Genomic DNA, 16227 nt, shown 5'->3' on the forward strand with positions numbered 1-16227 from the left:
TTTATTAATTGGTGCCTTCCTCCTGATATGACCTCATGTTGTCTTACATTTTTACATTGTTTGGTATCTCAGTCAATGTTCTGTGTCCACTAAGAAAGGTAGCACCCGCTGCCTTGTTTTTTAAACTGCCTTTCTCTATTTGCCTTTGTGTGTCCGTGGCACCTGGCGGTCCTTCAGTGCTGGGATTTGACAAGATCCCTTGGTGGGGCACCCTGCTCATCTCGTTGGGCTTCTCTGTGCTGACCGCCCTTGTGGTCTGGTTTGTTGTCTGCCCTCACCTCAAGAAGAAGATTGAACGTAAGTTGCATTTATGTTTTTGATTTTGGGCAACCTGCTGACTTAGCGGGGGGATTTAGCATTGCACACGTGACCTCGACCTATTCACACTGCAGGCTCACATTAATCAAGCAAATGGGAGCTCAGGGATTTTTTTGACATAATGGAGTCACTGTAATGAAAATCGTCCAAAAACATTGTCACCAGTTTTTTTTGTTCTGTAATCCTGGCTTAAAGTAAAAATCTAAGCCATCTGCATTTACACACCAGTAGTGTGGTTTTGGTGTTGAAGCAGAAGACTATCATTTCATCCTTCTTTATGAATGTTTTGTACTTCCCTTTATTGTTAACGATACAATGCTTTTGTATTCAGTGTTCCTTCACATCAGGTGCTGTCTTTCTTACTGCATTAACAATATAATAGTGCAGGTTGCAGGTATTGTCAACCTGTCAAGGGTTGTGTCTTACAGTAACAGAAACAGCAGGTGTATCTGACCAAGCAAGATCTGTCTAAATCAGCCACCATCCAGTAGACGAGCAGCCTAATTGGGTCATAGTGATCCACTAATTGGTCTTTACCTCCTTGACTAAAATAAACCTAGGTTGACTTAAGGTGTTGACCTGGTATTTGAAGTACATGTGTCTGTAATTGGCTGCTTCAGCTCCGGCTTTGACCGTGTGAATCATGCAATGTGGCCAACTGGTCAGAATACTTGTAAGATTATCACATTGAAAATATTGGCACAAAGTATCTGATTCACTTTAAAACCACAAACAAATGTCATGTGGCTGTGTTGAGTCTTATCATCTTTCATAAGTTAAGCTGCTAGCGGTAGTGTAAATATGTTCCATGTAAGGTCATAATCCATTTATCTGATCCTGTGAACACCGGCTCTCCTTTGAGCACGGATAACATTGCATTTATAGGACAAAGAGTTTTTTTTTTTTACTCTGGTTATACAATTGTGGGGGAAATTCTTCCATAATATTGAGAGGTGCTAGTTCTCTGAATTACAAACCCAGTGTGATGGGAGACCACAGCATAGACGTTCCCACTTCCAGAATGCTTTGCCTTAAACCTGTACCTCTGTACATCCTCAAAGCAGAAACACATCTGTTGTCCTATCTACATTCCTAATCTAAATTACACATGGACGGTTTAGGTCTTTCACAAATGGTCCTGTGAGCTGACCCTATGACTGTGACCAACTGCTTATCAGTCACTTCCTTACTAAAAAAAACACACACCCCCTTAAGCACTCTCTATACATTAACTACCCCTCCTAAAACATTCATCTACCACACAATTCTTATGACTCCCTACAGCTTGGGTTGAAAGGAAACACGTGTGCTGTGCTAATATTTCTCTGCTGTACTGTATATGTTTGGACATGATCCCAGCAATATGTCACACCATCTCCTCCCCTACTAGGAGATATCAAGTCTTCCAGCCCCTCGGAGAGCCCCCTGATGGAGAAGAGGGAGCTGAGAGAGGCCCACTGTCCAATCCTGAAACAGACCGCCAAGGAGACATCTACGCCTCCCGCCCCAGCTGCCAATCAGAACCCCTGTGCTGAGCCCCAGGCTGCCCCCGAGGAGCGCAGGGTGGCATTTGACATTGGAGATTCTGATGATGTTGACAATAATAAGGAACGCAAGGTGGCGTTTGACATTGGAGATTCTGATGACACAGACTTCAGTATTGCAAATGGTGGTAAGTATGTGATGTGTAATGGTAATATAACTCTTCTGCTACATATATGATCATGAAATGACACACATGAAGTTGATACAACTTAAGATTTTCATTTATCTTTTTTCTTTTTTACCCTTTTCTGCAGCACCCAAACAGGTTCAATCAAACAATCAGGTCCCGACTAACAATCAGCAAGTCCAGAACAGCAATGGTTCCACAAATGCTTCCAATCAGGCCCAATTCAACAGGCCGGCACAGATGCCAAGTAACGGTTACAGCCAGTACCACACAGTCCACAAGGACTCCGGACTCTACAAGGACCTACTCCACAAGCTGCACTTGGCCAAGGTTGGTGACTGCATGGGCGAGGGGGGTGACCGGCCCATCCGTCGGAACAACAGCTACACCTCCTACACCATGGCCATCATCGGCATGCATGGAGACTTCAAGCATAAAGAAGGTGACTTCCGGGCCAGCGAGGATGGCGACAAAGGACCAGGGTCCGGTTGTCAGGAAAGGAAGCGCGTGCGTATGGACAGTTACACTAGCTACTGCAATGCTGTGGCGGAGCACACAACTCCTGAAGGTCTGGGAGAGGTCGATGTGACACTAGAAATGGGAAAGGAGGATGCAGGTAGCAGCCAAAGCTCTCTGGATGAAGATGGCCTTGAGGCAGACAAGCCAGAAGTCTCAACTCTGTTCCAATTCCTCCAGATTCTCACAGCTTGCTTTGGATCCTTTGCTCATGGAGGAAACGACGTTAGGTACGCAGACTCCTTCATGAAGGCCATGTTATTCTCGGTCATTGGGCTAATGGATAACGCTTTTTGTTTTTCTGGCATGTTGTTGGCAACATTTCTAATCACCTTTCAACTCAAAATCACAATCTTTGTTACCACTGTTAAAATAAGCGTATTCTTTCCTCTGCAGTAATGCTATCGGACCATTGGTAGCTCTGTGGTTGGTTTACACAACCAGCAGTGTGACTTCAAATGAACCCACACCCATTTGGCTGTTGCTGTACGGTGGCGTAGGTATCTGCGCTGGACTCTGGGTGTGGGGTCGCCGAGTGATCCAGACTATGGGCAAGGACCTTACCCCCATTACCCCCTCAAGGTATAGACTCCACAGGCAGTGCAGAGCCTGTTTCTCCTTAGTCACAAACCCACATCCTTTTCAGACATTACTAGTCTTTGAATTTTAGCAAGCATGCTCAGACACATCCACCTGAGAGACATGAGTGTTGTTTTTTCCCTGCAGTGGTTTCAGCATTGAACTGGCCTCAGCCCTGACTGTCGTGGTAGCCTCTAACATTGGCCTGCCTGTCTCCACCACCCACTGCAAGGTAAGCTGGTCAAACATGTGGTCTGGGAACTAGACTGAGACACGGGGGAAGAGACAGTTTAGTGTGAGGGAGGCTACAGTAAACAGGAATCCAGTCTGGTAGACAGTCCAAATGTGGAACAACTCCCTCCATAATAAAATGTAACATTTTAGTTATGCAGACATATGAAGTCATACATTTAAGGAAGGTGACGAGGTTTATCTGACAACTGCTCCGTTTCCAGGTGGGCTCTGTGGTTGCAGTCGGATGGCTGCGCTCAAGGAAGGCAGTCGACTGGCGTCTGTTCAGAAACATCTTCATGGCGTGGTTTGTGACAGTGCCCATCTCTGGCCTCATCAGTGCCGCCATCATGGCCATCTTCATCTATGGCATCCTGTGAGCATTCGGCTGCACCCCAAGCAGGGGAGGAGAAAGAAAACCGCTCTAGTGCGTACAAGAAGAAAAGGAGTAAAGTTGGAAGGCCAAAATATATCGCTTACCTCAAGCCAACAACTTTGGAAGAAAAAGGAAAAAAATAGAAATGTTTGAAAGGACTTGTGATATGGGCCTGTGGTTCTTGGCTGCATCATTTTCAACCTAGAATTTGTTCCAGGTGGGCCACGTTACTTCCAGTGGGAAGTTTGCATTTCTTTATTCTGACTTGCTTTTTCATATCTCATCATTCTGTAAAGAGTTAATCTAAAAGCATCAACTGATTATTTTTTTTCTAATACTCATTCTTCCATTTTTTTTACTTTGCAATTATGTACATATACAACCATGCTCTGTTTTTAATTTTGTTTTACACGTTAGAAAGAAATGAACAATTAAAATGCAGTATTAGCCTTTGCAGATGTAACTCTCCAGTCATAACACATGATGAAAGTAACGTAGATGCAAAAGGAGTATTTTTAGGTGAAACACAATGTTATTGGTGTGTCTGTGCGTGTTTTTCCCAAATTCCAAGTATTTGTTATTGATGAATTATTATTTTGCATCTGGCTTTCTCATATCCCATAAACTGAGACATTTGTTTTTCCTTTCTCTGGTATAGAACAAAATTGACTTTAAACTCATTGTAAATTCAGAGAGCTTGGTGACAGTGTTTCCTGCCATACTTAAAAACGATGTGATCACATTCACAGCACTGCAGGTTTGTCTCTACGACGCACAGTTACCTGAATAGTTTACTGTGGTAGAAGCACTAATTGTACACACTGGATGGCTGCCTGCAGAATGATACTGTATCATTAGCATAAGAAGTCAGCACACTTCTGCAAGGAAATGACAAGGCCCTAATGTTGGAAATCGGTGGATTATCTGTGATCCAGTTCGCTCATCAGAAACTCCTGAGGCTCTACATTCTTGATCAGCGCAGATATAAACTGCCTGAAATTACTTGGTTACTTGAATTTGAGAAATGTAACAGCAGAATGTCACCTAACGCAAACACGTTGTCTCAAACAAGACCTCAAGTCTCCTGTCAACACTTGATTGCATCATCCTTGATGGTTAAATGCTTTAGCCTTGTTTTACTAGTTCACCTCATACGGGCTACTTCCCAGTATTTGGTTTTTCTGTGGAATTTGCACCTACCTGGACAATGCAGTTGCTCTTGCTTTCCTTTCTCCCTCGACCCAGAAAAAGCTGAACCAAGCTGTAAATCAGGAACAAAAACCTAAAACTGGAAGTTCTCTAAAGGAGGGGGGGTGGTAGTTTGGTGTTGAGCTGATCTCTTGTTTGAATGAGGGCGAACATACGTTGCATGCCACCAGTGCGTGGTCATTTGGCTGCAGTATAAATGCATTTCAGATCTATAGATGCTGTAGTTGCCTTAATTGTTTTATTTTTTCCCATAGGTACCAAAGAAAAGAGTTCTTGTTTTGTTTAATTTTCTTTTATGCACATCAACACACTTGTGGAAAAAAAACAACAAATGACAAATAAAAATTGGAAAACACTTTTGTTGAACTTGTTTTTGTCTACTTTTAAAGGAAAGGCCTTTGTTATATAACCCACACATATCAGGAAGTAGTGAAACTTTATACTTTAAAACTTAGGTAAAATAACATGATACTTTCCGTAGTTCAGTAATACTGGACAACCGAGGTATTTTGGTAGAGGAAGTAGCATGAGACAAAAGAGGACACCGGTTGTACAGATAGGTGGAATAGTTCCCTTTTTTATTGACTGTAAGCTCGGTGCTGCTCAGGCACCGGGTGATGAATCAGAATCCGCGTGCTTCTGTGCTCGCTCACTCCAGTACATCTGTGACGCAGGGACAGACAGAGGATTCCTTTACGCTAGCTTTACATTGCAAACACACCACAATTCAGTAGTTTTCCAGGGCTCTCAAAGCAAGTGTATGAATAACAACTCTCCAAGGTTTTTTAATGACTCACTGCCCCTGTGCAGGTACTGATTGATGACTGCACCAGCATGTGGTTTTACTGCTATAGAGCACAAAGCGAGGCCAACTCTATCCCCAAAAGGATTAGGACTTACTGCTTTACTGTTTTACACCGGTGCTGGAAGGCTTTTCTTCCTCCAACCATAAAGAATCCTAAAGATGACCGTTATCACTGCGTTAACAACCTTGGATCAATTTTAAAACAATCCTTTCAGCATCTTTTAGGGCAGGGACAGTGCATCCTTGGTCCAAAAATAGCCAGAAGCAGATGATACAGTATAAATCAAGCACAATAAGCACCTGGGGACAGACGTCTCAGAGTGCCCTGGATTCTTGTCCTAGATCTACGCACATACAAGGAGGACTGTGTTCAAATAAACAATCCTAGCATCTTATTTTTTAGGTCAAGCAGTAGACGGACTTTGTCAAATCTGTGGTGACTCGAATATATCTCTAGAACATTTATGTCTGGATACATAAAACTGGAAAGAATACTAGTTTTTTTTTGTTTTTGTTTTTTACAAGCTTGAGTTGTGCATTTGTAATTGCTCTTGGGGCATTTTATTGTTTACTTTATTCTGAACCCAGCCTATAAAAGGGTTTAACACTATTTAAATCTAGCTGAAACTGGCTCTGACTGGCTCTGTTTTTCACTATCCGGTTCATTGCATAACCTACAATTTAACTCTCACTGTGTTGCTCAAAACAGTTCACCACATCTTGCCTCAGCAGGTACTGTGAGTCTACCTCAAAAATGTTAATCACTATCTCTAAACTCTTTATGGTGTGTGTGGCATTGAGAGGTTTTCACCTTGCTCCTTGGTTGAGTCCTGACTAACTGCATCTGCAGAGGAAAAATAAGAAAATGAGGGGGAATAACAGCAAGTAGTTATAGCGTGTGGGGTTCATTCGTATGTTGAGTTTTCAGTGGCCATTTTACTTCTTCTTACCCACACTGCTCACAGCCTCTGGCTTTGCCTCATGGTGCTCTGGGAAGACATTAAAATGCGTTTAATGAGTTTAAACAAAAGTACAGGACAGTTAAAGCTTTTAAATCCCTTTTGTCTGTTCTATCTGTATCTAAATATTCTTTATAATAGTTTAAAAACAACTAAAAACTGAAAATATTATTTGAAATTCATGAATATGAAGAAGCTTGTATTATAGTGTTTGAAACTTGACTATAGTGTGTTTGTGTAAATCTACAGCACTTACCCCTCCTCTGTCTCCCTGTCGAATATAATAAATACAGAAATTGTCAGTGATAGAATGACAGAAGCTGAAATTACAGCTTTAATGTAATGAAATAAACCTCACAAACTCACCGTCGACTTCCTCAGAGGACTCAGACTCTGATTCTGTGGACATCAGAGGAGACAAATCAGCCACAGGATTGTGATATTTTACAGTGTACTTTGAGATCCAGTTTCAGACCTTCTTTCTATACTGTCCTCCATTGCCATCTACAGGCTGATATTTAAACAGTGAAACCTCTGTTACCTTCATGAGCTGGAGTGTCAGAGTTCCCACCTCTCTCTGCTGGAGGAGGAGGAGGAGGAGGAGGAGGAGGATTGTACAGTTATGTAATGCTCTCAAGATCACAAGTTGTCTCTTAAAGCCAGCGGGAAGTTTTATTTTACACACCTTTGCTGTCATCCACAGCTTCAATATGTTCCTCCACTGTTGAAAACGTTTCAACAGGTGATTCTGATATTTAACACACACCATCAATATGTGCATTCATCATGTGATTAAGTATAACTTACCGGATCCATCTTGAACAGCCTCTGTATGTGGAATATTGGAAAGATTGAATCACCAGCTGCACCTGAATCAGCTGTTATTGATGTGTTTTGAATGTGTGGTTCCTCTTACCAAGGTAGCGAGCGTCCTCATTCTGTTCCTCTGTAACTTCACAGAAAAGGTAAAAAGATGAAAACTTGTTTCAAATGCAACAAAATGGATGAAAGGTATGTTTGCTTACGGCCATTGTCCTGGACTTTGGTCAAACTTACCATTCATCTGAGCCGCCTCATTCTTTTGAGCAGCCTCAAACTCCATCTGATCTGGAGACAGAGGGATACAATGAAATGAAACAAGATGAAATGGACAGTTTGTTTAATAAAGGAAGTGAAGAAATGTAGTGCTACAGATAAACTGATGAATTAATTAAATTAAATAAAACATTTTAAATTAAAGAAATTCAGAAACCAACCAGTCTCCCTGTTTCATTATGAGACAAATTAACTCTTTCAGCTAGATTTATACACATAAAGCACAATAAAACACATAAAACATACAAAATATCGTTTTTAAAATCGGCTGCAATTGGATACCTATTTTCTTCAGTTCAGTTAGCCCATCTGCATAAAAAAAATAAGATATTTGGGTTGAATTACATCAGTTTTGAGACATGCAAGTATCATCACCCTTACATAATGATAATTTATGATCATTATTATTGATAATAATTCCTCACCCTGCTGAGAAACTACTTCCTCTTTCTCTGCAGATTCCAGAGAGGCTGAGAGAGCTAGAAGTCATCACAAGTCCATCAGTGAGGTTTCAAATAACACACATAACTGAACCTTCTTAATCTTAAATAAGCCTGAATGGAACAAATCAAGCAAATATGTACAAAAACAAACAAAAGACAGAAATTGTGTCCCCAGAGTTTTACTTTTCCAGTTTCCATCAATAAGATCACCACATTTTATATTATAATTTGAATTCGAAGATCGTAATCATAACTATCCTTACCGGAGTGAAATGCTGCCACAGCGAGGAAAACAAACAGTGGCACTAGAAATCTCATCCTGGCTGCTGGTCTGGCTGCGGTTGAAGATTTTGGATGTCCCTTTCAAAACTGTGTGTTGTGTTGTTGTCCGTTAGCAGCCTCTTATATCTTCAGTCACATCACATGCCCACCCATGGACAGGCAGCTCTGGTACCATTGTCCCTCCCTACCTGAGAGGACAGCTGGGTGGCACATCAGCACACAGACGTATCCTTATTCAGGCCGTCAATGCCCCCCATTGTTGGCTGTCCAGTCACACGGGCCTTTATTTGGAATGTTACTGTGTCTGTTTAAAAAAATGAATAAAATGGGAGTCCTTGCGTCCAAACTGAAAACAATGTTCATTTCCTTTTAGGAATGGAAATGGTGATTTCACCGCACATCCTTGGCTTATGAATGATGGGTCACAATGTCTCAGTGACACAATTCCTCACACAATCATGCAGATCAAAGAGAGAAAGCAAACAGCTGCAGCTACTGACGTTTTTTTTAACTTGTACCCTCAGGCCTTAGACTGAAGAACATTTTATTCTTCTCACACTTAACAAATGAGAAAAACCTGAATTAAAATGGATTTTAAAAGTGAAACGAGTTTTTAGAGATTCTACTATGAAGACAGGACTAAACTGATCAATGTCACCATCACACACTTCATCATGAAACAAGTTTACAAATTGCTTCATAGAAAGTGAGATCTATCTATATAAGAGCAGAATGTCTTGAGAATGCAAACATAATCTAACCAGGCTTTTACTTTTTGGCTGAAAGAGTAAAATGTTAAATAACAGTACAAAGCAGACAAGGTCTCATCCCTTTAATGTGATCGTAAACACACAAAACAAACAGTATGATCTGGGAGGTTTCAGTAATGTTTTCCAATCAAATCAAATCTGAAATCAACTGTTTTTACAAAAAGATTTGTAATGGAAAGCTTCATTTTATTTGTGCACAAGAAGCCAGTTTAAATACTCCACATGGTTGTTGTTTTTTGGCAAGGGATTTAAGTGTGAAACTGAAACTTGTCTATCCATTAAACCACAATACAGTATTTCTTGAAATATACTCACAATCAGAAAAACGTCCTCCAACAATCCAACAATCTAGAAAAATACGACTCTAAAAGTGCTCAAGAAACAATTAGCAAACTACAATTTTCTTCCCAAAGTGGCTAAAGAACACGAAAGGGGTTTAAGCGACATGAAATCACAGGCACAGAAAACGTTTAAAACAGATTCTCCTCCATATGCAACAACTGAATCCAGAAAGTTTGGTCCTGGTGACCTGACTGATGGCAAAAAAATGACACAGGAAAAATGATTTCTAAAATTATAGGGAGACATATAATTTTATAAAGACATAAGCCAATTACTCTGATATCTTTAAGGCACAATTATAGTTTTAAAAACCTAAATTCTGTTTTGTCAGTGTGATTAGACTGTCCAATTATAGTCTTATTAATATTATTATCAGTATAATTATATAGTAAGAAAAAACCAACAATAACATCCGATTTACAAAGAAAATGTCGTTACCACAACTCTCTTGCAGACAGCCGCGTGTATTCACTAACAACGTATACAGTATTCTGCTGAGGAGGTAAAGCAACTGAGGAATCACCGGAAGACACATACATCCGTCAATAAAAAGGACATCTTTATATCAGCAGACGCTCGGCAAGAATTCGCCGAAGGGTAAAGGTGGTTGGTTTGTGTGACACCGACGAGCTGATTTCCTGGATGTCAGCTGTACCGTAATCATAACAGCAGGAACGCACATAAAAAAATACATCTGTTCAAGACACTCATGTAGACAGAGGAAAACTTCTACCCATAGTGCAGCATGTTTCACAGTGATTACAAAATTCCGCACAGTACAATGTGGATCCACCTTTTTGTGGGATTTGTGCGACTGTTGCTGGTGAATGATGAACTGTGGCTACTGTTTGTGTGATTAAAAGGATATAGGCAGTTTGTTCTTAGCTTTGGTCAATATTCCTATTGGTAATAATATTGGGCTGCATAATTAATAAAAAATATTGTCAACATTGCAATGTGGCCAAGCAGAAGCTGCAACTTTTGATAGAGGTAAAATGTGTGACAGATGTCACATCAACATGATTTTAATTGTTTTTTTTCTGTGAAAATCATTCCCACTAATCGCAAATCAATCATATCATTTATTCATGCAGCCTTACAATAAAAACTTTGTACTCACCAAATTAACTGCTGAGGTCTCAGAAAGCAGAGACATCACGATCAGACAGGTTTTAAACAAACGCTGCAGGTTAGTCTCCTATTTTAAAGAGACAACGAAGACAGTAACGACTAACTGCTTCACCTTAGAAATGCCACATCTCTTCCTGTGCAGTGAGGGATTCTTTACCTCCAAATAAAGGGGTCTAAATAATCTGGTTAAACTGCTGACTTACCGCTTGTCCGATCTCAGAGGTTATTTGGTGAGTAAAAGATAGAAATGGTGAAATGACCAAAACCACAACAATAAGATCCCCGTTGCAATAACCCCAGAATGGCCCTTTAAGTTTAAAGAGGTCAGAGCACCTCAGATACCTGAAAGAGAGAGTTGGGATTTGCCCTGACAGGAGTGTTGTTGTAGTGCAGCAGGTGTGTGGGTTTATACTGTACTTAATTGATCGTATTTTAATGCTTTTGGTTCTCCCCGTTCAAAGTTCCCCTCTTAGTCGGGTGTGCAGGTCCTCCTGGTCGATCTTGCTGACCTGTTGGTGCCAGCGGTGGTGTGCTAGCAGGGCCACGTTCCTGGCAGAGATGGCGCTCATCTCCATGGCGCTTGCCGCCCACTCCACAGCGTTGAGGTAGTACATCCGGTCGTGCAGGATGAAGGGAGGGGTCTTACGGTGCGGCGGGCGGTAGGAAGGGTAAGCCAGCCACCGAGTTTCAGACACCGAATCCCAGGAGACGAACATGTCCTGCAGCTGCTCCTGGGACAGCGGCTGTGGGGAGAACACCTTCCAGACTTTGGTCTGGCTGGCAGGGGGTCGCTTGTAACCCTGAGGGATGTGCACAGGGTCAAGAGAGCCCAGGCTGTTGATGTTACAGCCCTTTGAGTCTGTGGTGAGGATGTCGGACACGGTGAACTCCGAGGCTGGCTCTGTGGTACCGAGGTAGGACATGTTCAGCATGGCGTGGACCAGGGTGGAGACGGTCTGGTGGAAACGCCCGGGGTAGTGAGACGGGATTGGAGGGGAGAAGCCCGAGAAGGTGATGTCGGACATTCCCTGGTGAAGCGGTGTCGCTATTACCACGATGTCATACAGAGAGTGCGCTGAACCTGACTCTCCAACGTAGTTGACCTCATAGAAACTGGTTGTGGCGCCTGAAAGTGGGAGATGAAGGGAAGTTGAGATAAACTGCTTGACATTTTAAAAAAAATGTGTGGGACAAAATGACCAAAATGAAGGAATGTCAATGGTACCTGTCTTGGATGGTCGAACTTTGACTGAGATGGAGGTCACTCTGGCAGGGATGAGCTCACTTTTGCTGTTGTACAGCAGCCCTGAGCACACTCTCTTATTGCCTCCGTCCACTGCCCACAGGCCCGGATCTGCTCCTGCTAATGAAACCGCCCCTGGACGACAACACACGCAGAAAAAGACCTCTATTTTACAGCTTTTTTTCCAACAGAAAATGTGTATTATTATTATTAGACGTGTGATGAAACAATCCAAACTCCTACACTGTAACACATACCTACAAAGCCATTGATGCGGACACTTTGGCCATAGTTGACGCGCATGATGGGTGCAACGATATCATTTAGAAAGACCTGTGAAAATCCCTCTCCAATCATTGTTTCCTCCAGGGTCTGATTCACCATGGTAAGAAAACTATCGCCGCCCATGGCGTGCAGGAGCTTCTCCATGCTGGTGAACGAGTAGCCATACTGCTGATACTGGTAGATCCTATAAATAAAAGGATTTAACAGGACATGGAACAGCGGCTCTGTGTGGATATTCTCAGATATTGTGCTAAAAGATGGAGCTTTTGGAGCCATGACAACTGCGTTTTCTCCTCACCTCATAAATTTGTCCAAAATACTCTCCACCCACATATGCATTCGGATAAAGTTGAACCCATATTGCCACAGCATTCGCAAGAAGTTAACTATAAACCAGTCACTCTCCTCAAACGTGAGCTCCTTTCCATCAAATATTGCCATTTTAGAGGGGACATCTTTCCTCGGAGGAATACCTGAAAAAAACACAAGCTCGGTTCAAATACTGGACTGCATACAAACTATGGATTCAGTTACTTGTGTATTTGTGTCGTTTCATTTACGAAATGCTGAGTTTACCTAATTTTTCAATGAAGTGCTTCATGTGAAGGTTCAGAGGGTGAATCACAGCCCCTCCCGCCTCATACTCATAATCTCCGATCTTGACTGTCGCCAGTCGCCCGCCAACAGTGCCGGGTTCAAACACATCAATCTTCACCCCGGCTCCAAACTCCTGCCTCAGGTAATACGCTGCAGCTGTGCCACCGATGCCTGCTCCGACCACCGCTTTAAAGGAGCAATAACAACAGAGTAAACAACAGAGTAAACAACAGCTCTGCAACAGGCTCATTGGGAATTGTTCTCTTGAGGTTACTGCATGTACAAGTGCATTTAATAATAATCATTTCACCTTCATTTGATTCCTAACACTGGTTATACTGTAAGTCCATCTGCACTCATCCACAGAATAAATATCGTTCCCCAATTTTATTTTATTACACTAGCAAATGATATTTATCCAAAAATAGACACATCACACGCTGTATTTTCTTTAAACCTCTGTACTACGGCTGCAGATAATAATGATTTTTATTATAGATTTATCAGCTGATGTTTTGACCGGTTGATAATTATTATTTTAAGATATATATATATATATACACATATATTTTTCTCATTTTGTTTTCCCAGAGCTTTTACTTTTAGTGGCATATTCAAATGAAGTCTAGTCTGAACAACAACCCAAAACCCCAGAAATATTCAACTTGAATTATTTAAAACTGAGAAAAACAGAGAATCCTCACACATGAGAAGCTAGAACCTGCACATATTTGGCATGTTTGCTCACTAAATGCCTTAAAGTGATTCATCTGTTCTCAGAATTGTTCATCAATTCAGTTCCCTGAGTAAGGCTGATAGTTTTGGTAAGAGTAAGGTCACATACGAGTCAGAGATCCTGATAAACTCATCATTTTTAAGGGTCAAACCAAGAAAAATATTAAATTACTGGTGTTCTTTCATATTGACTCTGACCGATGACTTTGACAAACTTCCCTCTGTATTAAGTATAAAGGATATTTTATTGTAAATGCCATCTCCCCATTGAACTTACATACTGTATCACTGAGTGTAATTATGTGCAAATATAATAAGAAATCAACCCTCTGAGAGGACAGGGCTTGCCAATCCTCCAGTGAAGCAGACTTTAGAAGAGCATCAGAACAAACAGGAGGCAATAACAGAAAAGAGTATTGATCTGTATTTGTTGTTGCATTAGGACTGTCTTACCTATCTTTTTGGGCTGATCCTGCAGCTCTGGAGCTGAGGCTAGACTTCTTCTGCCAGAGTGCCAAAGCCCCAGGAACAGCAGCGCTCTCAGTGACAGGGTTTGTGGATTCATTGTGGGCATCAAGGTTAGTCCTCTGCACTATGGAGCATCTGCACAGGAGGAATAAACCAGATCCGCCAGTCCCTTATCAGTCTCGGTCAAAGGTTGCACTCACAGGACTTTACACCAAGAACAACAAGGACATAGTAACACAGATTATTGTAAAGTGGAGACAAACGCTTTCATGTCTATTTAAGTGTATGCAGAGGAAGCGTTGAGTGGTCACAGTGACCGGTGTGGACTCACTATTTCAAGAGTCACTACAGGGCTGCTGTTTGGTCCACAAGTTAAACCTCGCCGTTTACACAGAGACAACTTTAAAACTTGGTAAAACTTTCTCTCTGTCTACTTAAACGGAAAAGCGAACTGTCAACAGAAGCTACAATGAGACTAGGAAGTGATAATAACTAACTAAACTTGTTTTAAACGGTGGAATAATGTCGGAGCACCGGGGACGTCTCTAGACGTAGAGGAACACTTCCGGGTCCGCTCAGGTTTGAGTTTCACAATAAAATGCTTTAAAAATGCAAACGTTTATACATTATAAGTATATTATAGTGGCAAAAGAAAAAATAGTCCATATTGTTGTATTTATTGTACAATGTCCTCGTATTGCCTTATGGCCTATATAACATTTTATTTAATCAGGTAATATTAAAGTCAATATCTCACCTACAGTAGATTAAATAAGTACAGTTCAACAGTCACACAAAAGCACAAATCTCTAAATAGGTCCAAAGTTATAGATCTCACATTCTAAGACATAAAAACGAAGAATGTGTTGTTAATGTTAAATTACCTTGTTGAACATTCTCAAAATTACATATACACCTATTTCCTCCTGAGATCTGATCTGGTGAACAGTAGTAATAGAAACCTTTATATACATAAAATGTTCTTGTTGTTGCTAGTGAAGGCCAGCCTACTTTTTAATATGGTACACAGTGATGAGTATGATTTTTATATCCTGTAATGAAAGGTAAGCCACAATGGTAGACTGCATCAAGTTGAATAAGAAGACTTAATTGCCAACTGGACAATGGGTTTTCCATCTTAAAGAGAACATAAGTTAATATTTATACGAAACCCATTGTTATTTTTTACTGTCTGTGCCAGTTGTTGTTCTACATGGGGTTTAAAAGTATGTAGCTATACAACCAAATATGCTGCAACTATAATTCAGTTTCAATAGTCTTAAGAATAAAACACAAATCCTCTTATGTTCATTCATTACAAGAGACTCAGAGATGATAGTGTAATTTAGACATGGCTTGAGATGGAGAAGAGTTTATTAAGACTTACTGTAATCTGCATTAAAATGTATACTGTAAGTCTTTGTTGCGCTAATAATATTATTAATGTTGACTGTTAGGGTTCGACCTGTAGTTTTTATCACAGACCATGCTATAATTAACAATTTAAAATATAAACATTTCCATTTAATATCATGAAATGTAAATAGACTGAAAAGAAAAGTCTAGTTAGGATACGTTTTAATGATATTTTATTTTGAAAGGTCAATGACAACTTTAAAAAGCGGATCGTGGAGCTTTGGAGGCGCTGAGCGGAAGTTGTCATCAATCCGCTGTTATTTCTCATAAAACGATAAATAAATATTATATAATAGTTCATATCCGCTAATGATAACAAACAGTGTGGCTCCCAGAGTACATTATAAAACTAAGAGTGTTTTTTTAACGCTGTCGGGGTAAAATATGAAATCTATTGAGAGTCAATTTTGAATTCTGACCGAACAAAACGGAAGAGGATAGTTCTTGTTGCGGAAGTAAAGCGGAAGTAGCGTTATCGTCTTCTTGTCTTGAACCATGCTTGAATGGAGGTGACCTTAGGTACTACCAAACTGTGAAGCAAGGCAACCTGGGCGACAGCTTTGTACACCGCGTCAGTCCGGTCCGGCTTAGATGCTAAACTCGAGTCAAATATTAGTGCGAACACTTTGCGGAGAGAGCAGGACGAGCAGAGATGGCAGAGGAACACCAGGCCCGCATGCAGAATGTGGTGGAAGATATGGTCCAAAGCCTGGAGAGGGACCACATCCGTAAAATGCAGGTGTGTGTGTGTGTGT

The 16227-nt window shown here is 41.0% G+C and overlaps 3 protein-coding genes across 4 annotated transcripts in view; 2 read left to right on the forward strand and 1 right to left on the reverse strand.

Moving 5' to 3' along the window:
• Window positions 1-5256, forward strand: part of slc20a1b (solute carrier family 20 member 1b) — a 12623-nt gene extending 7367 nt beyond the window's left edge. The window contains exons 6-11 of the mRNA XM_035668044.1: window positions 178-297; window positions 1709-1990; window positions 2118-2736; window positions 2903-3088; window positions 3233-3317; window positions 3541-5256. Coding sequence (XP_035523937.1) covers window positions 178-297; window positions 1709-1990; window positions 2118-2736; window positions 2903-3088; window positions 3233-3317; window positions 3541-3696 — 1448 coding nt within the window. The 3' untranslated portion in view covers window positions 3697-5256. The remainder of the gene's footprint in view (window positions 1-177; window positions 298-1708; window positions 1991-2117; window positions 2737-2902; window positions 3089-3232; window positions 3318-3540) is intronic.
• Window positions 5257-9302: 4046 nt separating this feature from the next.
• pcyox1 (prenylcysteine oxidase 1) lies at window positions 9303-14612 on the reverse strand. Of its 2 annotated transcripts, none has more exons than XM_035668481.1 (7): window positions 14388-14612; window positions 14042-14191; window positions 12833-13039; window positions 12555-12729; window positions 12229-12440; window positions 11954-12106; window positions 9303-11854 (listed from the first exon to the last, which is right to left on the reverse strand). In XM_035668481.1, the coding sequence occupies exons 2-7, from the start codon at window positions 14160-14162 to the stop codon at window positions 11184-11186; spliced, it is 1539 nt and encodes a 512-aa protein (XP_035524374.1). In that variant the 5' UTR covers window positions 14163-14191; window positions 14388-14612; the 3' UTR covers window positions 9303-11183. The 2 variants fall into 2 exon arrangements, with proteins under 2 accessions (XP_035524374.1, XP_035524373.1); XM_035668480.1 differs by having other exon boundaries at window positions 14042-14260.
• A 1311-nt stretch (window positions 14613-15923) lies between these two features.
• fam136a (family with sequence similarity 136 member A) overlaps window positions 15924-16227 on the forward strand; it is a 1991-nt gene continuing 1687 nt past the window's right edge. The window contains exon 1 of the mRNA XM_035668307.1: window positions 15924-16215. Within this exon, the coding sequence (XP_035524200.1) occupies window positions 16125-16215 (91 nt within the window). The 5' untranslated portion in view covers window positions 15924-16124. The remainder of the gene's footprint in view (window positions 16216-16227) is intronic.

This window comes from Morone saxatilis, unplaced genomic scaffold (assembly GCF_004916995.1).
Source record: "Morone saxatilis isolate NCDOM2014 unplaced genomic scaffold, NCSU_SB_2.0 Contig21, whole genome shotgun sequence".
Lineage (NCBI taxonomy): Eukaryota > Metazoa > Chordata > Actinopteri > Moronidae > Morone > Morone saxatilis.

Bases quoted from the DNA above. Each gene is read 5' to 3' on its own strand.
- pcyox1 (XM_035668481.1), bottom strand. From the start codon at position 14,162: ATGCCCACAATGAATCCACAAACCCTGTCACTGAGAGCGCTGCTGTTC. The intron at 12,441-12,554 runs GTGAGGAGAAAA...TTTTATTTATAG, and splicing joins ATTTTGGACAAATTTATGAG to GATCTACCAGTATCAGCAGT. The intron at 11,855-11,953 runs GTACCATTGACA...TCCCACTTTCAG, and splicing joins AGTTCGACCATCCAAGACAG to GCGCCACAACCAGTTTCTAT.